Source organism: Melospiza melodia, chromosome 3 (genome assembly GCF_035770615.1).
Source record: "Melospiza melodia melodia isolate bMelMel2 chromosome 3, bMelMel2.pri, whole genome shotgun sequence".
NCBI lineage: Eukaryota > Metazoa > Chordata > Aves > Passeriformes > Passerellidae > Melospiza > Melospiza melodia.
Genome location: NC_086196.1, coordinates 22,285,227 through 22,309,133, shown reverse-complemented (window position 1 = coordinate 22,309,133; position 23,907 = coordinate 22,285,227). Strand labels below are relative to the sequence as shown.

At 48.7% G+C, this 23,907-nt stretch overlaps 1 protein-coding gene across 1 annotated transcript; it reads right to left on the bottom strand.

Moving 5' to 3' along the window:
- Nucleotides 1-2,709: 2,709 nt before the first annotated feature.
- On the bottom strand, nucleotides 2,710-20,877 carry NR2E1 (nuclear receptor subfamily 2 group E member 1). Its single transcript, XM_063150970.1, has 9 exons — nucleotides 20,096-20,877; nucleotides 14,994-15,139; nucleotides 14,196-14,283; nucleotides 13,684-13,919; nucleotides 12,234-12,380; nucleotides 7,444-7,540; nucleotides 6,909-7,058; nucleotides 6,539-6,644; nucleotides 2,710-4,171 (listed from the first exon to the last, which is right to left on the bottom strand). Exons 1-9 carry the CDS (start codon nucleotides 20,118-20,120, stop codon nucleotides 4,009-4,011), a joined length of 1,158 nt encoding a protein of 385 aa, XP_063007040.1. The 5' UTR covers nucleotides 20,121-20,877; the 3' UTR covers nucleotides 2,710-4,008.
- Nucleotides 20,878-23,907: the final 3,030 nt, after the last annotated feature.

The following is a 23,907-nucleotide window of genomic DNA, read 5'->3' as shown; positions in this document are numbered from 1 at the left end:
TGTGGAATCAAAGCTGGAATACCACTCATGAGAGGCAATCAACAGATCTGTGTCTTTAATAACTTTGGGAAAGGGGTACCTTTTTGCCTGGCATGAGAAGCATCAATCCAGCTTCAACTAGGTAGTGAAAACTATGCCATCCTATAGAAAAATGAATGTTTACATAATTTAAATTATGACATCATGCCTAGTTTAAAATAGCTCTGCTCTACAAATGGAATTAGGAACATAAAGTCATACAAGTCTGGTGTAAGATGTGATCATAGACCACATAGATCAGCATTGTGCTGGTTTGACCACTGGTGCAATGCAGGTGCTGGATGGCTGAACTGCAGTTCACAGGCAGCACTGCTGAAGTTGTCTTTTATATAGGAAGGAAGTGAGCTAGAGAAGCTTCCTTAGTCTTCAAAATATGGCATGGAAGTTGCCTGTCCAGATGCTCTTGACGGCAGATTCCAGGATATTCTAGTAGCAATCGGCTCTAGAGTTTCATGCTATTTGGTAGCTATGTATTGGCTTAGTCTCAGGTCTGCTTTTTTCCTTCTTATGACAATCTCTGTAAAGAGCATCCTAAAACTTTCTGGCAAAATTAGCAGCTTCTTTTAACTAAGACCATTAACCTCATTTATGGAAATCTGAATGTAAAAGACTGAAGTGACAGGGCAGTGGTGGCTGGCTGAATTACACATAGTACTATTGATTAGCTGCACTGAATAGATAGATGTTTGAATAATTGCTCTGCATAATTTAAATTTAGATAGAAACCTCATACTTAACTGAGACTATGCTGATTCTAACTGTTCTATTCATGAAACCAAGGACCAAAACTGACAGTCCATTTGCAGCCCAGGGCTGTCGCTTTTCAAGATGTTTTTGATAATGTAAATAATTTCCGAATTTCCCTCTCCTTGTTGAATCACCCCTAAAAGTTGAGTTATTCTTGAAAAGGGAGAAGTAAGGTTTAAATATATTGAAGTTTCATTATGTAGGTTTAGATACAGAGTAAGTTATTTTTCTTCTCTCAAATGTTATTTTCTTAGAGAAGTTTCTTCCAGAAATCAAAGTAAATGCCACATCTTAAACTTGAAAGATGATGACACAATCTCTATCATTGGCCATGAAAGAAAAACTAAAATATTTAAGCTGAAGAGGGAAAAGTTGCATGCTTGATGTCAAAGTATTCCTATTTCCAAAGTGAGGACTTTGGAGCATTAGTCTCTTAGAATGACAGGGCATTTGCATAGCACTCTGGGATCTCACCTAGCCTTAAGTCCTTCAAGGCTAGCTAGAGACCCTCATCCTAGTGGAGTGGAACTGATTGTGCTTCAGTGCAATGTGCAGCAGTGTGAGCAAGACACAGTCTGAGATTAGCTGTGCCTAAACCATAGGGATCTGGGCCTTGTCCCAGCTTGTGAGTCTGCTCTGCAGCTGGGCCAGGTCTTGCAGGTGAGAGGATGAGATGTGGGTGTGGTGCCATTGCCCTGCCTGCTTTGCCAGTACGCTCTGTTGTGTCCTCTGGCCTGGGCGATGGAGGGACTGCAGCAAACTGCAGGGTGTGATGGCCTGGTTGTCTAGCAGGGTGGATGTAGTTCATGCTCATTGCTGCTCTGTGACAGCAGCATGAATCTTACTGAAATGAATGTTCTGTGATGGATTCTGTGCAGCACTGGGTTTTATTTCTCTAGCTCATAGACTGAATTGTCACAGAGTTGGAGAACTGCAATTGATTTTTCTACCCTCTTAGGTTTTTTTCAGTGTAGAGAGCAGAAGATAGTTGGAGATTATTACAGTTGCAGGAAGAATGGATTATAAACAGTTTGTTGGTTTCTTGTTAAGAATGTGCTCTGCTTTGTGGTAAGTGCATTTTTAAGTGCTCCAAGCTAGTTTGTATAGAAGATACTTTGAGGTCCCATAGCCTGTGACTCATCTTGTGTATTTATGGTCTGTCTGTCTTGGAAAAGATAGAATGTGAGACCCAGCAGACTGCAAATGGAAGAGAGCTGGGGTTAAAACTTTGACCTCTGAAACATGTGAGATTTTTGAGCTTGGAAGTCAGCAGAGCTAGGATTTCACTTGTGACCTGTATTCCTTGACACTGCAAACCAGTGAGCTATCAATACACACAGTTTATTTCTACCTGTCATTTTAGCATGCATGGTTCTTCAGTTACTCATTGCCATATGTACAATGCATTTCCCTCCTACTTTTGCCAAGTTGTTGTGTTGATTAGGAGTTGTTTCCCTCTTTTTTTGGTGTGATTACACAGTTAGACACCTTAATAAAATCTCAGTCTTTTTAATTGAAGCAGTGCTTTTGTACTCATCACCTTTTGTTACTGCACGGTTCACTGGTACTAAAAATTGTAATAACATGCAACGGAAGGCACATACTGTGGTAGACCTCTGATGCACGTAGTGTTGTATCCTAGAAAAAGCTACCTGTTACCTTGAGAAAGAAGGTGGTATTTATTTGGCAGCTGGTATTTATTTGGATTACAGAAAATAGCTCCATCTAGGATCTCACAAGGCAGGATCACCTAAGCTACTCCTTTAATGTTTGTCTAATCTGTTATTAAAAACCTGTGATGATGGAAACTCCACAGGATCTAGGGCAATCCATTTTAGTAAAGAATACTTCTATTCCCTGGTAAGTAGGGGACAGTGAAAGAAGCTGATTAAGGACAACGGTTGAAAGAACAGTGGAAATTAATTTAAATTCAATATATTTTTATTCTTTGTAAATACAATGAGTACAACTTTTTAACTTCACAAATCGGTTAATCCACTTTGTACAGGAAAAGTTTTACTCATTCTATGATAGTTCAAGTGCTGATCTTTCTCAGTGCTAGTTCCTAATAACAAATCAAATTTTGAAAAGTACAGCAGCTATCTTTAAATGTTTTTTCTTTCTACATTATTCATACATCAAATAAGCAGCTTATAACATTTTTGTGTGTGAGAGGGTGTAGGCGAACAAGGCTTCAAAATTAGAACCTGGAGTTTTCTAAAAAGGCATTGGAGACTTTTGGAAATTGTTAGCATTGTATCAGTCAACAACCTTTATTTCTTTGAAATAAAATTCCTTCCATTGATTTTTTAATAGTCATTTCATTTCTCTGCACATCTCATTGACAAAGAGTTTGGCCACCGTTGCCTTTGGTTTCAGCACTGTGCCAACGGGACAGCCAGCAGATCACTGAAGCGGTCATCTCCATTGTATTTGGTTTTGCTGTTTTAGTCTTCCTTTCTTGTGTTGTCTCTTTTCAGGTGTGTGTGTGTGTGTGTGTGTATGTGTGAATGTGTGTCTGTGTGTGGAAGAAGAAGGAGGGAAGGTCGGGAAGGAAATGTATAAAGCTCTTCTGTGTTTGAGATGTTAACCGAACAAATTGTGGTGACATCTGCATCAAAGATCACCAGTTCACTTTGTAGGAAGAATGGAGCTGCCGTCATAAGCTACCTTTTAATCAGTTCTGAAGGCCACTTCATGATGCATTATAGCAGAAACAATGTTTTGGTAACTTGGTCTCAAATGTTGCCTATCTTATTAAAAACATTTTCCCAACATAGGCTACTTTTAAAACAATTCTGAAGGCCACCACATCTTGTGTTACAACAGAAGCCAAGTTTGGTCACCCGGTTCCAAATACTGAACAAGCTAAAGTACCTTCTTTCACATTTTGTCTCAGATCTGCCAGTTGAATGAGAGAATAGCAGAGTCTTTGTTAACTATGACTGGCATCTGAATTGCCTCCATCCTGTAGTAACAGGAATAGCAGCCAAATTCCAACCACTTTCACTTTTTCTGTAGAACAAAGCATTCTCTCCATGATCTAAATCACTCTGTTCAGAGCAGCAGAATCATATCTACTGGGGTATTTTTTGTCAATGAGTTTAAGGACTAAACATTCCCAGGCTTATGCTTCCTGTAGATTTTGTTAGTTGAGGCTTATTCTCCATAGATAAAAGTTCTTCTCAAACTGTCCATCCTGATTGTTTCTTTTAAGGTAATTTATATGTCACTGGATTTGTACATATCTGAAAGCAGTCTTGTAATTGGTACATTCCCAATGGTCTTTTTGAAAAACACTTCTTCTATTGTAGATGGACTAATTGAACGTAAAGCTGGTAAAAGCAATAGAAGTTTTCCAAAACGACAGGGTTGTGTGGGATACCTAGAGACAGAGAGAAAAAGAATTTCATTGAAGTTTTAAAGTATTTTTTCAAAGGAAGGACTTTATTTTATAGAAAAAGACCAATATTTACTAAATTGCACAGGTGATGCTACCTATGTGTCCCAATTTGAGGCAAATTTGGGAGGAAACACCATAAGCTCAACCTAAGTGCACTCTGCATGGTCTAGATTGACTCAGAATCTAGTGGGATACTATTGTCACCCCAGGACAACTGTGCCAAAAATCTGTGTTTTGTACTTGTGTGAGCAACAAGGTTGACTCTAAGGAAAACTCTCTGTGGCAGTCAGCAGAACATAGGACAAGCTTTCTGAGTTTTGTTTAGCTCCTTTTTTCATTCCCCTGGAGCAGTAGGAATACAAAAACTGGACCTGCTCTGATGTGTCTCTCATACAGCAATGTTCTCAATGCAATACAAGGAAGAGCTTGAGTTGTAGTAACTGCCCTGTCATTTGAAGTACAGTTTAGAACTAGCTGGATTGTCATGGTAATCATCCCCTTTTGGTTAGCAGATGTATTGAATACCAACTGACATTTGTTAGGAGAGTTTTAGTTAAAGAAGCTGTGCTTTTCCCCAGGTAATGTGTTTTTGTGTAGGATATTTTCTGGCCTTTCTCCCAGCTTTTGAAGCCAGCACAGCACAGGATGTGCATTTTTAGCTGTGCTTATGCTGTCTTTACAACAGTGATTCTCAAACTTCTGCTTACAGAGGTCTCCCTAAAGTGAAGTGTAGGTTGTTAGGAGAGACATGCTGCTTCCCCAGACTGCCCTCCCTTGCATCCTCTTGAGAGCACCTCCACTGAGATCAAAGGGCTGATACTGCAGTGACATTGGCAGGAGGGTAAATTCAAGCCTGAGGATGAAACACACAGGCTGAAAGCCCTCTCACAAGGGAGTCTGAGTGAGAGTCCTGTCAGTGGACTGCACTTTTCCCTTGTAAAAGGATATTGTTTACAACATACACTGGGTAGCACAGTATCTAAATACTTGCGGCAACACAGAAATGCCGTGGAAAAGTTGATTCCTTGGAAGGGAAGATGTGGCTATATGTTCCTCCCTGGCTTCTCTCTCCAACAGGCCCTGTCTCACTTAAGGTCTCCAGGGAGCAATCTTCATGGAAAAGGCCTTCCTTAAGAATAGGAAGAGACCACTATGCAGCAGTTACTCTTTCTGCTCTGAAGCAGCAATAACTGGATGGAATTTGCATTTTTACTTCCATCCCCAGTGCAGGCCATTCCCTGTAGACTAATAAAAGTGCTTCAGAGACTGCTACCATCTAATCTCTGATACTGATAGGGCTTCTGCCTGACAGAGCTACTATGACAGCAAATCAAAGTTTCAGAGGGAAATAAATGTATAACAGTTCCTCTTCCACTGCTCCATCTTCAACTATTTTAGTCTCATGGACTTCCACTGCAGCTAAAGGACTTTGCTGCAGCACCATAATGGGATTCACAAATTCTGGGGTTTTCATTTGAACCTGATCACAAACTCCGGGTGACATCTTGGAAGAGCCACTTAAGCTCCTTGTGTCCTGATTTCTGTGTCTGCAAAATGGAGGAGGTTATATGGGAACTGGAGATCATGTATGAAAGGCAGTCATACTAACAGAGATGCAATGTTTTGAGCATCACTTTTAGTGGTATTTGATTGAATATAACATAGAGGAAATTTAGCCCTCTGAACTGCAAAGTATTGCCCAGCCATTATCACTTCTCAGAGGAAGAGATCTCCTTTTAACACCTTTCTGTTTGTTTAAAAACACCCAAGTGCTGGAGCACACTTGAAGAGGAGCAACAAAGGTGGTTAAGGGTCTAGAGCAACAGCTAAAGGGAGTTGCAGTTGTTTAGTCTGAAGAAAAGGAGGCTGAGGGGAGGCTTTATCACTCTCTACCTGAAAGGAAATTGTAGTGACGTGGGTTTTGGTCCCTGCTCCCAGTCACAAACAATAGGACAAGAGGAAATGGCCTGAAGTTGCACCAATGGAAGTTTAGTTTGGATATTAGAAAAATTTCTTTCCCAAAAAGGTTGTCAAGCATTGGAACAGGCTGCACAGGGAAGTGGTGGAGTCATCATCCCTGAAGATAGTTAAAACGTGTACATGTGGCCCTTGGGAACATGATTTATGGTGGACTTGGCAGTGTTAATGGTTGAACTGAATAATTTTAAGGATCCTTTCCAACATTTTCTATGGTTCTATTTCAGAAACCCCAGCCGGCTGGCAGCCAATGTATACTCTCCGTGGCAGCCTGGTCCCCATTTCAGTCAGTGCAAATGCCACCTTGCATGCAATGAGAGCAGGATTTCAGCCCTACAGCTGCCAGAAGCACTGGCAGAAGCCACCACTGACCTGGTGTGAATGTAGCTGTTCAGGGTGAGCTGGGCTTCGTCTTGAAGGGCTGCTATGGCAGCAGCATTGCGGAAACTCCTCAGTTCAGAACCACTGTGTGTGGGCACTGGAAAGCAGATCAGTTACTAGTTCAGCTTGACTCTTGTGTGGATCAAAACAGTTCAGCTAGTGCTATCAATGGAAATTAAACGTTCCCATTAGTTCCCCAGCACTCCGCTGTCAGCCCTTTCAAAATGCAGCAATGACTATTGGAATTCAATACGGGGAAACCTACTGGGTGATTCAAAGCTGTGCCTGGTTTAAAACATCACTTTAAAGCAGCAACCTCACAGTTATCAGACCAGACAAGTGAGAGATCCTTTTTGCTTACCAGCTTTAAAAGTGACAATGCATTTGAGACAGGCAAATTCAGTAGCATCTAGCCGAAGTTGTCTAAATCTAGCCACAACCTCCTGTAAGGCCTGTATTTCTGAAATAATTTTATTCAGCTTCTGAGAATCTGTATTGTCACCGTTCATGCCTGAAACAGAAACAGATGAAATAAATAATATTAAAGGCATTTGCTTTATTTCATATTGATTTCTGACAAAATCCTCTGTATCAATGTCCTCTCTATTGTCACACTTGTCTATCTAGTTCCATGTAAACTGACTATATTGTATGAAAGTTAATATAAAATCTTCTCTTGGATGATAACAAACACAGTAATTTGCATTTAAATGACAATGCAAGCAGTCATGAATACAACAAAACAACATTATTTGCATTTAAATATAGATTTATAAATGACAGGTATGCTCTATTGTTCAGTAGGAATTTGTTATTCTTTACATGTTGTTCTTTTTTCAGTAATGTATTTTTATGGTAATTTTTGTAACAAAGTCATTAAATTGTGCAATTCTTACCAGATACAGCCAGTAGAGTGTTAGCATCAACTGGAATGGCCCATTGTGCTATTCCTAGAACAAACAGTTCTCTCCAAGCATCTTCCAAAAGCATCAGCTGTCATACAATAGATGTACAATATAACATAGTGTATAATTTATAGATTTATAAACAATTTAAATATGTAAATTTCTGTTATTTTAAAAACTACTTTAAATGCCTGTCATGGTATTTCCCCCACAGCATTCATTAGCTCTTCTCTTAGCCTTTTGAGAAGGTGTCTAGAAAAAAGTCTGTGCAATGTAGAAAAACACTGAGGGTTGTTCACTGTGCACCATGTTGTGGACCAAAAGGGAAAAGAAAGAAAGAGAGAATTCTTTTCCCAGAGCATTTGCTCACAACATGAATACACCTGCTTTCTCAGCATGATATGGGTTCTCTTCTCCTCCCCCTCAGCACTTATACGGCTTTTCTAGGACAGGTCTTTCCTCTTGATCTCTGGAGATTACACTCCTTTCCCTCCAGAACGCAGGATTTTGTGAAGAAAAGCCTGGATAACATCCTGGATCATTGTAAGGAGCAGTGCTTTAGAGCACACATCCATCTTATAACCCCTTCCTTACTAAGCCACTCTCTATATCTGTCAAGCACAGCATCTGAGCACACAAACATCAGTGTCACTTGTTTTTCTCTTTTTTTGCTTAAAATCACTCAGAAATTCCAGGCAGTAAAAGCTGTTTCCTTTCAGAGATGAGAATATCCAGGCACCTATGCTGACAGCATTGCTAGTTCTCTGCAGTTTTTGCACATTGCATGCCTGTATGGAGGATGTGTTTTTCTCTGTTTTCCCTGAGGCAATGCTTGTGATTTCCCTGAAGAGGCAGTGGTGCATCTGAAGAGGAGACAAGACTTCTGGAAATGCAGACTGGCAAAGCCAGAACAGACATATTTAGTCTGGAGGGCATCTATGGGTTGTTAGATTGTTAGCCCAGACCAACTCTTAAGAGAGGATTGGAGGACCTCTGGTTCAGCTGAAGTGCATGGCCAAAAGGCACATGGCGGTGTGTACATGTTGCTGAGACCTTGTGTCACAAAATAGGGTGGGAGAGATTTGAAGAGGTGAGAACTGTAGTGGGCTCAGACGATACCTTCTAGCAACTCCATGCAGTGAAAGCAGATTGCCCAAAAAAATGAAGCCACCAAACCAAAACCCCAAAACCTGCAGTCATCGATGTTTCTATGGTCCCTGAAACTACCAGCAGCTTAGCTTCTTAGGAAAAGAGGAAGGAGGGTATTTGAAGTATGTAAAGAGTCTGTAAAGAAGAGCAAAGTAAAAAAAGATGCTGTACCAAATGAATGATGATATCCTTGGAATCAGGTATGTGAAAGTAGTGGGTGTTACAGAAAGCCTCAATAAAAGCAAATCCTTCATCTATGTGAAAACTCCTAACAATACTGCTGTTCAGAACAGTGTTACTTGATGCCAGCCACTAGGACACCAGGCAATGGACAGAAACTGCACAGGAAATTCTACCTGAATATGAGGAAAAACTTCTTTACTGTGCAGCAAGCACTGGAACAGGTTACCCAAAGTGGTTGTAGAGTCTCTCTCACCAGAGATATTTAAGAACTGCCTGGACACAGTTCTGTGCCATGTGCTCTGTGATGACCCTGCTTGAGGCAGGGGGGTTGGATCAGGTGTGATCCCTTCCAACCTGATGCCTCCTGTGATTCCATGATTACAAGTTTTAAACCATCCTGTTCCAGTCTGAATTCTCAGTCTCTGCTATCAACTTGTCACTGTGGGGTTATGTCCATTTCATGCCTTTTTGCCATTTTGTGTGCTCTGCAGAACTTCTCCATAACATAAGGGAAGTGTGACAGGAAGGTACTTGTGTCTCTGCATACAGCTTGTGTAAGTGTTTGAAACACTTACATTGGATTTTGCAGTACCAAAAACTGCCCAGATTATTGCCTGAAATGGAGACAGGGAGGGGGTGCTGTGTGCAGAGTGTGGTCCCCATCTCATCGTTCTTCTGAGAGCAGATGAACATTCCATAAAGTTTCCTAACCACTGCAACCTGCAAACCCAGTCTCTCCTCTGGATAATCCCACCTGATGGATGTGCAGGTGTCTGTATGACACAGAAAATTATTTGCCAGCCTTTCGTTTCCTTTTGTCATTTGCTTTCATTTGCTCTTTTTTTGTCATTCATTCATGCAGATACAATGGCAATGAATGGTGGTTCCTGGAAGATATCAATTTCATATTTTTTTTCCCACTAAGCCTTTAAAGTCAGAAGACTTTAGAAATAAGAGACTATTCCAATAGCAAAAGCTTTCTTCATGCCTATGCATAAGTCTGTAAAACCACCAATTAAAATAATTCATGCTGAAGTCATACTCAGCCCTCCTTCTTCAAAGAAATAACAAACACCAGGCTTTCTGAACAACTGGTTTTGCTTCTTAATCAACCCCATCCTTGCTGTGACCTTTTGCTGGGGACCTGCATTGGGCCAACCTGTCTCACAGATAACGTGGGCAGGTGTGCAAGCCAGCAGCACTAGAAGCATGGCATTCTTTGTTTTGTGGTTTCCAGTTCAAAATGGACTTAATCTGTATGAATCTAGGGAAGGGACACAGCCTCTGTCTTACCAGAGGTAAAAATGCAGCAATGCTCAGACTTGTGTTTTATCAGCAAATCGGTTTCTATTTATTTCCCTGCCTTCAATCAAGATAAAACTGCCCCAGAGTTCTGAAATTACAGTGCACTTGGCTTTTTTAGAAGAGCAAAAAAAAAAAAAAGGCAAAAATCAGGGATACCAAAAGAGAAATGCAGACATTTGCTGGGCCATTAAATAAAGCAATAGCAATGTTATAAAAATCAACTGTATGATTATTCATGAAATAAGGTAATAAAATCAGAATTATTTCTTCTTCAGCTCTCCTAAGTGACAGGGGAATCATGCAGGAAGAGACCCAAATCAAAGCTTTTGAGCTGAGCAGCTCTGAGTTTTGAGGAAGCTGACTTGCAATGAGCTACAGCAAGTGAAAGTGATGTTAAGCAAAGGCCGGGTTTTTAATATGTTACTCACTAAGATTAGTCCCTGCTATGAAAGTGAAAGAGGCAATGGGTTATTTAATGGGAGCACTGTGGTGCCTATGGTAGATAAGCAGGCTGTGCTTGGTCACACACCAGGGAGATCTCCCCTGCTTGCAGATCCTGCTGCCTCCTCCTCTCCACACGAACAGAGATGATGGTGTGGGAAATGCCTCCCTGTTATGTCAGATAAACCCTTTGCCTATAGAGCCTCCTGTGGACATCACTGGTCCAGAAATGGACCCAGTCTGCTCCTGTGTGCTGGGGCTGCTGCTGGAGCACCTTCTTCTTGTCCCTGACACTTGAGCCTGTTTCTTTGGCTGCTCACTGTGACAGACCCAGTGCTCCACAGGATAAGTGGCAGCAGAAGACACGATTAGAGAGCAGCAGGATGCCACACTGGGATTCCTGTCTTCCTACTGGCATGTGTGACCTTCCAGGCCCTATCTCATCTCTCCCCTCATCCTCACTGCATAGCAGGACAGCAGGTAGAACTGAGCAGCATTCCTCTTTGACTAATTTCACAACAAGGATTTCAAGACGTGGGTTTGGTGCTAGAAAATGAGCATTTTTATATACCTTAGTTTTATAACACATTGTGACTATCATTATTTACCTTTAGATTGAAAACATTATTGGTTTTCTAGGAAGCTCTTTTCTTGTAGCTCAAAATACATATTTGCATATCAACTGCAAAACTTGTAATGTGCTTCTGGGGAGAGGAACTAGTTTCTCTGACGACTGCTGTGTAACATCTATGGCACAGTTTTTCTAGTTACCATTTTGGTAAATTAGCTCAATCATATCAAAGTAATAGACATCTTTTATGACTGGAGCTTTGTGTAGATTTCCACCCTTCCATTTCACAATTATCTGATTACTTTTTAAAAAATTGGTGCATTATACAAAGCATACTGAGTCCTCATCAAGAATCAAGTCATTAGGAAATTGTTTCATCTTGTATGGTTCACCTATGATTTACTTGAGGCAAAGGGAAATTATCATAGAGGAAAACAAAACATATTAGGGAAGATTTTAATTAATGGTAAAAATATTGGGGGCTGGCCAAATACTGCTTCCACCATATTGATGTAATCGTAAGCCAAGGTGAATAAGGAAAAAAATGTTGTCTGCATAAACAGTTGAGAGGAGAGGAGAAAAAGAAGAGGAGGAGAAGGAGGATGCATAGAGGAGGGGGAGGAGGAAAAGGAAGAACTGGTAGAGGAGGAGGAGGAGGAAGAGGAGGAGAATTGGTCTTCAGAAACAACCTCAGTCATATCCTGAAGCCATAAACTTAACTAAGCATTTCTCATCCCTAAATAGCAAAGTAAGATGCTATTCCCCATTTAATGGAAAGAAAACTTGTCCTACAAGTAGAAAAACAGTTTGGGCATACTAAGTTTGGTCTGCAGCCTGGTGATTCCTCCTCTAGCATTTGTTCTTCCATAATATTAGTTCTATGTTAGATTTCTTTTTCCTGGATTTCCTTCATTTTTCACTTGCTTCACAAGATAGAAGTTGGAGGAAAGCAGTTTCTAAATCACTGCCTGGTTTTCAGGGACACACTGAAACGCTGCACTGAACTTCAGAGCCGCTGAAGTCCATTACGGATTTCAAAGTCTAGGACTGGAAGCTCAGGACCCAATGTGAAGTCTGAGCCTTCTTTAACAGACAGGCCAGGCCGTTGCCACTCCCACTGCCACTGCCTTACCTGGTCTTGTAAGGACAAGGTGGAGAAGGCTGGGACACTTTTGGCCCACTTGATGCTCATGAACAGAAGTCTGGCTGCTGACTCGCAGACGGATTCAGTGGCCACTTCGTACAGATACATCGGGGTGCCGTTGACTTCGTGTGGGTACTAATGGCAAAGAGAAAATAAAGCCATCTCATACAGTGCCACCAAGGCAGCCTGGTCTTCCTCTCCCCTACATCCAGTGCTCTGGTCATGCCCAGTACAGTGTGCACTCTCCTGTTCTGCAAGCAGAGGGCATTGCTTGCAGTGGGCTCACTCCAAACTGCTCCTTGCTGCTTATCCATGTGGATGAGCTGTACTACAGAAACTGTTCAGAGCAGGAGCTTGAAAGGAGAATGAAATTATTGCATCAGAAGGGAAAAAGCATACCAAAATTATGTGTCATGCTTTACTCTGTTATACAATAGAACACCTCTGATAGCAGAGTTAGAAGAGTAAAAATGTGATTAACAACATGTAGTTTGTAACCTTGCTTCAGAAGCTGATTTAGCATTCCAGCCCTGCTCAGCAAAGCAGTAAATATTCATTTAGCCTAAACCTTCATCTTGCTCCCTGACTGCAACAGTTTGTAAGTAGATGCACAGAGCCTTAGCATAACTATCTAGAGGCTGTGTAGGGTTTGAATGGAGTTATGTTTTCAAGGGTGTGCTAAATTTTCTTGCCAAATAAATTCTGATTCAGCATTTTTAAAAGTTACCACATAAAACTGTATGTTGTGACCACGTTTATGAAGGATTCTGCCAAGCTATGTACCAGCTCTGAAAATGCAGAACGATTTAAGCAGTTTCTTCTGTGATTTTCTAGATGCTGTGAAGACACAAAATGCCATTGCAAATGGGCTAATGAAAAACATCACCTTTCAGCTAATTCCTGTGCAGTCGAGGCCACAGCAGTGCTTCCACTGGGCTGCTCAGGAAATGTCACAACCAAGAAGTGCAGAGAGCCAGCTTAGCCAAGTTTGAGTTTTGTGTCTGTGGGGACAAGCTGCAGGCTTTGGTCAGTACACAAAGTACTTTCTGAACTACACCACCATGGAGACTGGCATTTCTCTGAAGAAAACTCATTCATAGGGATTGCATTCCTTGTGAAACAAGGTCTAAAACTGACTTGTGGATGGGCTCCAGGCAGGAGGAGCATTTCTGCATCCATGAAGGTATAAGAATGCGTGAGACAGGGTTTGTATGGAGCAGGTTATGAGCTGCTCCTGCTGCATACCGCTTCTCCAGACGGATTGCACCTCATCTCCTCACAGCCTTTAGAGATGTAACAAAAGTCCCCACCACAACCCACAAAGCCTCAAGCCTTGCTGTTTTTGCCATGTCTACCCCAGAGGCAGGAAGGAGGTGACAGGTTGCAGGCACCTCAGCAGCAAGGTTTGCAGCCCGCGGGGGGCCGGGCAGGGGCTGACCTTCGGGGTGGGCTGTGCCAGGCCCACCAGAGCCTGTCTCTCCGGGGTGCCGGTGACAGCGGCCAGCTCCAGGCCATGGGGCTCCAGCTGGGAGACGGCGGTGAAGAAGGCGGGTGCCGGCAGGGCGGCGGCGGGGAAGTGCGGGGCTCCGCCGCTCTCCTCCTTGTGCCCGCGGAAGTAGAGAGCCACCTGCTTCCGGATGGTCGACGTGCGGGGGCCCCGCTCGTGCTGCACCGCTGTGGGCATCAACGAGGGCCGAGGCAGTCACCGCGGGGTGCCCGCGCTGCTCGACCGGCCTTCCCTCCCTCCCTCCCTCCCTGCAATTTCCTGAGGCCAGCCCTGTGCCCCCCGCCCGAGGGTGCCTGGGGAAAAGTGTCTGAGGGTGCCGCAGGATGGGAGGGTCAGTCGTGGCCGGGCCAAGGAGACACCGGGGTGACTCAGCGCTCCCCAGTTCAGAGGATCTCCCTCCGGCTGCCCCGCCACCCCAGCCCCGGGAGAGGGGGAGCAGGTACCATCTTTGTTCATGTTGACCTCCAAGCACTTCTTCAGCCGGCAGGCTCGGCACTGGTTCCTGTGCGTCTTGTCCACCGGGCAGCCTCCCTGCAACACAACCAGCCGTCGAGCCGGGGGCAGCAGCGCCCACCCGCCGGCCCCGGGAGGCGCGGAGGGGCCGGCCCTGCGTGCGCCGTGCCGGGCCGGGCCGGGCCGGGCCAGGTGCTCGGCCTGGGGGCAGGGCGGGCCGGGCGGGGCGGGCCGGGCCGCCTTCAGCACCCGAGACAGCGACGGCGGCGCCGCCCCCTCGGGGCTCCCGCTGCACCGCGCATCCCTCCGCGATCCCAGCCTCACATCCCCGCGGGGACGCTCCCGGAGTGGGAAGGAGAGCGGCCGGAGCAGAAGGGGAAAAGCGGGGCTGCCTCCGCCTGGGCGCGGGCACGATACGCAGTTTGTAAACACATGGTTGTCCATCGCCTGGCTGTTCTGAGGCTTACCGGGAGGCCGCCCCTCTCTGTCCTCCTGTACCCAGGCGATGCGCTGGCTCTGCCTTCCCCCTGCCCACATCCCTCCTTCTCCCTGCACATCTCTCCTATCCTCTCCGGTGCGCTGGGGCGGGGGGACGTGCAGGGCGAGGCGGGCTGGGGCACCCAGCGCCCGGCCTCGGCCCGGGACCCGGCAAGGGAGGGTGAGGCTGCGCGGCTGCTGCATCTCTTGCTGCGGAGTCTCTCTCTTGGTGGGGCAGGGGCAATGCGAGCCCCTGGGGAAATGCAGGGTAGGGGGTGCAGGCGGTGAGGGGGCTAGGCTGCTGCTGGTACCTGATTTCCTGATTTGCAAACATAGGTCCTATTCCTCCTGATGCTCCTCTTGAAAAATCCCGAGCACCCATCGCAGGCATAAACCCCATAGTGCTTTCCGGAGCTGCGGTCCCCACACACTTTGCAAGGGATGTCTAAAATGCGACCTGAAAGCAGAGAAGGGAAAGAGGGAGAGAGAGAGCTCTCAGCAATCTGACCTCCGGAGGGATTAGCCCCAGAGCCGCAGTACAAGCAAATAATGAAGTGATTTTATAGCCAACTTTCTTTTCCTTGAGCAAGTGTCAGTTTTCTACAATGAGCATTATTCATGCCCCGCTACGTTTATTTGGATCTTCTATAATCGCCAAGACCTATTTTGGAAGGGAAGATTACAGCAGCGGGAGCAGCAGTCTTGCCTGCGAGAAGTGAGGATGAGGGGGAGGGGAGGGAATTCGGGGGTTTTGGTGAGGGGGGTGTGTGTTTCTCTGGCTTTCTGGCACTCGGCAAACAGGACGGCGCTTTCCCTGGGCAGGAGAGCAGTCAGGAGACCGATGCACAGAATAAACCAAACCAAAACAAAATAAAATGATTGGGAAGCCAAGCAACCTCCTCTCCCCGCTGGCAACCCTGGCGAAAGGGGGCTGATTTTCACGGCAGGGAAGGCGTGCCATTTTCTTCACCCCGAAACCTGCAGCAAAACTTTCCGCCTCTGTTTCGTGCGCGGAGGAGTGAGCGGAGCTGTGAGCCTGGCGGGCGGGCAGTGTCCCCCGTCCCGCTCCGCTCCGCCGCAGCCCCCGCTCCGCCGCCGGGCGCTGCTTTCGCTCCGGCTGCCACCAGAACTGCAAATACTCTCAGGGAGATGGAAAAAGTCGTGCAGAGACGATTGCAGCCCCGTTTAAGAAACCCGCCAAAACCCCGCTCGGCTTCTGCCTTTGCTTCTTTTTTTTCCTTCTCTCTTCTGCTGTTTCTTTTTCTTTTATTTTTTCTTTTCCTTTATTTTTTCTTTTTTCCTTTAATTCTTTTCTTTTTCCTTTAATTTTTTTCTTTTAATTTCTTTTCATTTTCATGTTTCTTTTCCTTTTCCTTGCTCTCTTTTTCTTTTTCCTTTAATATTTTTCTTTTCTTTTTATTTCATTTTCCTTTCCCTTGTTTTCTTTTTCTTATTCTCTTTCTTTTCCTTGTTTACTTTTTTCCTTTAATATTTTTCTTTTCCTTCTCCTTCTCTCTTCTCTTCTCTTCTCTTCTCTCTTCTCTCTTCTCTTCTCTTCTCTTCTCTTCTCTTCTCTTCTCTTCTCTTCTCTTCTCTTCTCTTCTCTTCTCTTCTCTTCTCTTCTCTTCTCTTCTCTTCTCTTCTCTTCTCTTCTCTTCTCTTCCTCAAACGGCCTTATTCCCTCTTACCAGACCTTGAATTATAAATTCAGTCCCTCTCACCAAGCCTTGGTCTCCAAACTCTAATAGAGGGCTCTCGGGGCCGCTATATATTTTTGGAAGTAGTTCAGGGACAGCCCGGGCTACGAGTGGGTGAAGATGGAGGGGGAAAAGCGGCAGCGTGCGGAGCAGTGCTGGGGGGCGGGAGGGGGCAATGGAAACAGGCCGCAGGGGCTCCTCTCGCTCCCTAGAGAATTCAGGAGTCCGAGATACTTTCAGACATGTCTGCGCTAAGGTTCTAAGACAATGCCTGCTGGCAGACAATAGGGACATTAGATAAAGTGTTAACTTAATGATTTTCCCCATTGAAACTCGTTTGACTGCCTCCAATGAGCACAAGCTGCCAGCTTCTCCCCTAAATGAAACCCGACAGCTGCTATACACAACACGGCGAGAGGGACGGGGATTAGGTTAGGGACTGCGAGAGGGAGGGGTGGCGGAGGGAGGGAAGGTGGGAGGGGGGGAGAGAGGTTAAAGAATAGAAAACTTTTGCGCAATTAATAAGGAGCGCAGCTGAAGGATGCCCCCCCGCACACCACTGCCTGCGAGCAAACCGCGGCTTTGGAGCTGCAGGTAGGCGCCCGTGAGGAGGGCTGAGGCCAAGGCACGGTTTCTGGGAGTGTGTAATTACAAGCCCTCCTTGCCACCTGCCTATTGGGGCACCAGTGACCCGTCAAAAAGTGTAGCATGGGAATTCGGATATCGCACAATGCAAACGGGGGAAAGCGCCCGACTTCCCTCTCCAGTCCTTAGCATCCACGGGGAGAGAGAGGATCCACACGCACGCACACAAAGGAGGAGGAGGAGGAGGGGCAGGCTGGGGGTGGGGGCAGACACGCTGGAGCGGTACGTGCCGCGGTGGTGCATCCCGGTGCCGAGCCCGCGCTGCTGCGCTGCCCCCGCGCACCCGTCCCAGCGCCGCTCCCCTTCCCGCGGCTCCGGGCCCGGCCTCGGCCCCGCACACCCGGGCCCGCCGTGTGACCGCCACCCCCCGGGGCACCGGGCAGCAACACGGTCCCCCTTGCCCGGCCGGCCTGCGGAGTGGGGCGGCCGGCTCCTCTGCCGGCGCTTAAGTGGAGACGGAAAAACTTGTGATAGTTTTCCCCACACAGATTTTAAGTTTGGGAGCCGCTTTGGGGAAAAAAAAAAAAAATCCTATGCACTATGTAGTACATATCCACAGCATGCATATAAACACATGGCCCATGTACTCCTTACACGTCCCCGTATTCCTGCCGTAGATGGCGAGCACCTGGAGCACCTCACCAAACCCACACAAGCACCTGGATCATCCCACCAAACCCACACAAGTCGGTGGCCGCTCTGCTGAGCCCCGTGGCTCCGGCGAGGCGGGGACGGGACGGGGGGCACGGCGGAGGGAGCGGCCGGAGCCCCCCGCATCCCGCCTTGGCGGGGCCGCCCCGTCCCGGCCGCGCTCTGCCCACCCCCTCCGCCCCTCCGAACCCCCAGCCCTGCCCCGCGGGGGCTGTTATGAGAAAACTTTCTTGCTGGGCAAAATATGAAATAAATAGACGGGTAAGAGGCAGGGCGGGGGGTGGGAAGGGAAAAATGTAAGCTTGACACGGGGTCATGCGATAACTGATTAACTCTGTTTAAAAGCGCTCCGGTTCCCCGAGGTACCGCTTCGTCTCAGAAGTTTTAGCGCTAAGAAAATGGGATTTCTGTTCAGCAGGGAAACCGTTTTGAACATCCCACGACAGGGGGTCCTTGGGGGCTTTTTTTTGTGTGTCATAATTGCTTAAAGGATATATGGCAGCCCCGATTACTGTAATTACCATCAGAGGCTGTTGAAAGAAGTTAGTCTGGGCTCGGGGGACGGCGGGATGGGGTCTTGTTACCACCCAGGCAGACATCGCAGTTGACATCGCCGGGCGCCCACCGGCGGGCAGAAAAGCCAGGACGCAGCCCCCTCGCCCGGGAGCCCCTCAGGACCCCCGGGACGATCGCCCAGGCCCTGGGACTGCCGGTCGTGCTTTTGCATGCGCTGCCGAGGCCGGCAGGGCTCGGGCCCCGGCGCTGAGGAGACCCAGCGTGTCCCCGTGCCCGTGGGGTTGGACTGAGTCGGGCCTCGGGGTCCCTTTCGGGAGGTCCCCAGGGGTCAGGGGGTCACCAGTGAAAGCGGCGGCGGTGGCCGGGGGGTCGCTCAGCGCCGTGGGGCCGGAGGAGCGATCCAGCCTGGCGGGTTTTCACCTCCGCAAAATGTCTCCGGCAGAAGCTCCGCCGCCCTTTGGGGACAAGACTCCCCAGGGCTGCCGGCCCCTTCCTCATCACTCAGAAACCTGCCAGGAGCCCCGGCAGGTCCCGGCGCGGCTGCCCACGGGCCCGATCCCGCTCCGGCAGCCTCGCTCGGCCCGGGCAACCTAGGGAATGCAGTCGGCCGAAGCAGCCCCGACCGCCGCAGGTTTTTTAGTCCCCGTCCCCTTCCCCGGTTAGCAGTACCTTAGCACCTCGACTACAATTTTATTCCCTTCCTAGCGGGGCTGGGGCAAAGAGATGCCGCACTCAGCCCCGCGGAGGAAGAGGACAAGCCAGCGACGCCGAAGCGGCGGCAGCTCGGCCGCAGTGCCGGGGGCTCCGCGCCGCCGCCGCCTCCACGCGCGCCCTCCGCGCCGCGGCCCCGCTGCCCCCGGCCCCGCCGCCGCCCCCCCGCCCCCCTCCGGCTCCCCGGCCCCCGCGGACAAAGGGCGGGCTCGGGTCAAAATAATGGAGGCAGCGGCGAGGAGAAGGCCGCGGGGCTGGCGGGGGGCGGCCGGTGGCAGGTACCGCGGCGGGAGGGAGATTTGCCTCCCTTGGCCGCCACTCCGCAACCCCGGGAGCCTGTCGGAGCGCAGAGGAAATAGCTGTCCGATCCATCACTTGTCAGACATTAAATTGGATTGGGTATTTTTCCCCCCTTTGTTACTGACTCCATCCATATTACAAACTCCGAAAGTCCCATTGGGATTATACGAATTGAGCCATTCTGTAAGAGCGGTTAGTCATGCTTTAAATTCCCCAGTTATGAGGTGCATGGATTTAGGATTAAGGAAAATGTGACTTTTAAGTTGTTTCTGCTTTCCTCGTTGCAGGATTATTTGTTGTAACTAGGAATGGTGTGCAAAGTATTGCATTTAAATCCTCCTTCGACTGAGTTGCTTACGCGATTCCGTGTAATTGAGTGACCGGAGTTTCAAACTCTTAAAAAGAAATCATTATGTCGCAGAAGGTTGCATAAAACCCGTGAGAAAACCAGCGCGTTTAAACGCCGAAATGCCTTTTAAACCCAAACCTTCCCCCTTCACCCCTGTGCCGCAGACCCGCACGGAGCCGGCCGCGTCCCGGCGGGTCCAGCCCCCTCCCCGCCGTCGGCGGAGTCGCCTTCCCGGGTGCTCGCTGCCCACGGGCTTCTGCCCCGGTTCCCAGCCCGGAATGCTGGGGCACGCAGCTGGAAAACGGCTTTTTGTAAGCCCCAGGCCCAAACTCCATCGGGGCGACCCCGAGCCTATATATTCGTTGCCGCTCCGGTTGGAAATATACACTTCTTTTTCAATTGGGCGCGGGGTGTGGGGGGGTGCAAACCCAAGCCACAACCCCCCCTCCCCTTCCTCTCCCTCCCCTCCACCTCCCGCCCCCCAGGCCAGGCTGCAGCCGGCCTCGGAACGGCTGCTCGAAGCCTCCACCGCGTTATTACCCACTTGTTGATCCCGCCGGCTTGCTCATGCTCGAAGCCCCCGTGAGTCGCTAAACTCGGGGCGAAGTGTCGGCGCCGGGGCGAGGCGGTGAGGCCCCCCCGGGGGCCCCCCGGCTCCGCGGGGCAGGTGCCTCCCTCGGGTGCTCACTGCTGGCTCCGCCGCGGGGGCCGGCACATCCTCGCCGCAGCCCCGCTCCCCCGGCGATGTCCTCCCGAGGGAAGGGGACACGCTGCGGGGACGCGGAAAGGGGGTGGGGGGCGCGGAAAAAAAAAAAAAAAAAAAGTGGAGCAAAATGAAAAAAAAAAAAAAAAGAAAAAAGAAAAAGAACAACGAAGTGACCCAAAGTCGGCGGCCGCCGGCTGCCCCTCTCCGAGTAGATGTTCTCGGGACCCTGGGAGGGTGCTGGGGGTGCGGCTGTGCTCGCCACCGCGCTCCTGGAAGGCAAGCGAGAGCCACAGCAGCCAGGACAACAATGAGGCGAAGGAGAAGGTAGGATAGGGAGCGGGGCTCTGCGCCGAGCGCCTCGGTGCAGCAAGCAGGGAGATCAGAGCCTGGAAAAATAATGGAAGGGGGGAAAAGGCGTCAGAGGAGGCAGTCTCTGCCTCTCAGAAACTGAATGGTATAAAAAGGGAAAGGTTTCCAGAAGTTCATTACACTGGCTGACTTCGCGCTTTGAGCTCCAGGCTTCGGCCCCTATAATATCAGCAGAGAGGCAGTGACAGGCAGCGGCGGGGAGGGGAGAGGGACGCCCCTTGCCCACTGAGCTTCCCTCGCTTTCCCCCCAACTCCTGCCGCCGCGTGACGTCACCCCGCGCTGCCAAGGGGAGGGGGCAGGGAGGGGGTTAAATGCTAATGATATTAATGAACCCCCGAGCGGCTTCCACACAAAATGCAGCGACTGCCGAGACGATTCCGCCTCCTCACTCGCCTTGTGCCCTCGCTGTCATAAAAAGCGACAACTCCCCACCTCCCTCCCCCCGCAAAAAAAACAAAAAAAAAAACCCAAACCAACAAAAAAACAACAAAAACCCAGGAAAAAAAAAATAAAACACAACAGAAGACAAAAGGAAAGCAGAAAGAACGGATCAAGATCCCGTTTCTTTCGCATTTTCCCGTGCTGAGGTGGAGCCCGCCTGCGGTTCGCCCCTGCCCTTGCCCTTGCCCCGGCCCGGGCAGCGGTTGTGCCGGCAGCCGGCGGCGTCGGCCGGGGTGTGAGCCGGGCCGGGCCGGGCCGGGCCGAGCCTCCAGCCTTCCCTCAGGGCAGCCGGACCGCCGTCGTGCCCCGGGAGGCTGCGGCTGTCCGGGGGGAGCAGGGCCGGCGGATCCCTGAGGCGCACGGTGGGCTGTGCTCCCGCTGCCCGGCGCCGGGACTTGTTGCACGGCGGCCGTGCGAGGAGCCCGCCCGTGCCCGGTGGGGCTGCTCCGAGCCCCGGGCACCGCCGCCCTCGCTGCCCTCAGCAGCGCGGCACCGCCGAGCGTCCCAGGAGCGCTGCCAGAGCCGCGGTGCAGGGGGCGGCGAGGGGCCAGAGGTGGGACCCTTTCTCAACTCCGGTTTCACCGAGACGCTGCCGAGCTCTCCCAGTCCTGCTGGGAGCTGAGAGGTGAGCGCTGCTAGAGCAGCCGAAGGATGGTGAGAGGTGCGCATCTGGGGAGGAAGGGAAGGCTATCTCTGCTGCCGATGCAAGCTGGGCCGGGCAATGGCACCAGAGAGCGGGGACGGCAGGTGCTGTCCCTCGGTCCCTTCTTTCCCATCCCTGCCACTCGTGTGCGGTGTTGATGCACCACAACTGACTTCTCTCTTGTTGGTTGTGATCCTGGGGGAATAAGGTGTTCAGCCCAAACACACTGTCTTGGTCCTCCCGCACTTCATATTTTCACCTTGCGTCTTTCTATCTCAGGTTATGGGGATTCCTCTTGTACTGTAACTGTGTCGCAGGGCTGCATGACTCTGGGCAGCGCTGGAATCACAGCGACCTTCTGCTCTTTGCTCCCCCTACAAGACCAGTGCTTCCACGACACAGAAGGAAACCTTGAACCAGGACAAGCCTGGTCCTGCCTGACACTGAGGGACATGGTCCAGAGGGCTGGGAAGTTGCTCAGGGAGATCTCAGAAAGCAAAGACTTTCAGGGATCAGGGAATGCAGACAAATTCACTCCAAATGTGCTTCCAGGGAGGCAGGGAAAGTTCACCTTCTTGAGCAATGTGAAAAGCAACAGGGAATGAGATGCTGCATTAGCGAGGTCTGAAGGCCAAAGGAAAGAGGATTAAATGGCAGCAGGGCCCAAATCTGGCCCCGGGTATCCCCTGCTCTAGAGAGGCAGATCTCTGGCCTTATAGCAGCCACAGTTGTTTGTGTTGTAAACTCAAAGCCACCTCAAAAACACTGCAAAGGCTGAGCAGACCATGTCCACAGGTTTCAGATGCACCCGAGAGAGGCTGCTCTGAATGCAGACAGGGCTTTCCCTCCCATGCACAGGCTCTGCCAAGAGAAAAAAGAGAGCTCAAAGATCCCACCTCTCCACCCAAAACTCCACTAGCATAACCCAGACACCCAAAGCTGGCTCTGCATGTGGGCTGAGGCAGTAGTTGCTGTAGAGCAAACCATCAGCCCTTCCCTGTTCCCTGGGCAGTGCCCGGCACTGTTTTTGTAAACCTGTACCAGCTGAGGTTCGTCCTTTGTCTCTTCAGAGTGGTTTTTGTGATGGACAGAGATATCTCAGCCCAGAAAATGAAGGCAAGAATACTTCCAAGAGTGTAGGGAAGAGCTCTCTTCCACCTCCAGCTTTTTGCTGCTGGTTCTATCAAAGCCATTTCCAGGGCCATTTGGACAAAAAGTATTTCAGCTTCCAAAAGATGAGAAATTACAGTTAACATTTTGTACTTGGAATGATTATTGCCATTATTGCCATTTAACATTTACCATATTGTCCTGGTTTTTGATGGAGTAGTAATTTTCTTAGTAGTAGCTGGCATAATGCTGTGTTTGGGATTTAGGGTGAGAATAATGTCAATAACACACTGATGTTTTAGTTGTTGCTGAGCAGTGCTTATACTAAGTCAAGGATTTTTCAGCTTCTCATACTGCCCTGCCAGAGAGTAGGCTGGGGTGTGCAAGAAGATGGGAGGGGATGCTGCTGGGACAACTGCCCCAAACTGGCCATAGGTACATCCCATATCATACAGCATCATGCTGAACAAAAAAGCTGGGGGGAGATGGCAAGGGGACTGGCTGGGCAGCAGTCAGTTGGTGGTGAGCTATTGTTCATCACTTTCACTGTATATCCTTTTATCATTATGTTACTTTCCCTTCCTTTTCTGTTTCTTTAAGCTGCCTTTATCTCAGCCCACAAGTTTTACCTTTTATTTTGATTTTCTTCCTCACCCCACTGTGCTGGCAGTAAATGAGCAGCTGTATGGTGTTTAACTGTCTGTCGGGTTAAACAGATTTTGCTTAATGAGCAGGCCTACATATACAGAAGATACTAACACAGCAATGAAATTTACTGTCTCCTTCTACGGCCTTGGAAATACAAATAGTTGTCAATCCTGTGACAGGAAATAGCATGTGCTCCCTTCCAAGTGTATCTCCTCCAGGACCCTGGACTCTACTGTTACATGGTGACATTTCTTAGCACTGTGCCATGGTCTCTTGCCAGGTATCTTTTCTTTTCTTGGAGTATTAGCAGCAAAAAAAATCCAATGTGTGACCCATCTGCAAGTACAGCACTCCTTCTGCCTTTATCTTGCTTTTCTCCTCTGGCCTTTGGATAGGGAGCCAAAAGGTCTTCAGAGAATAAAAGGAAAAAAAAGGAAA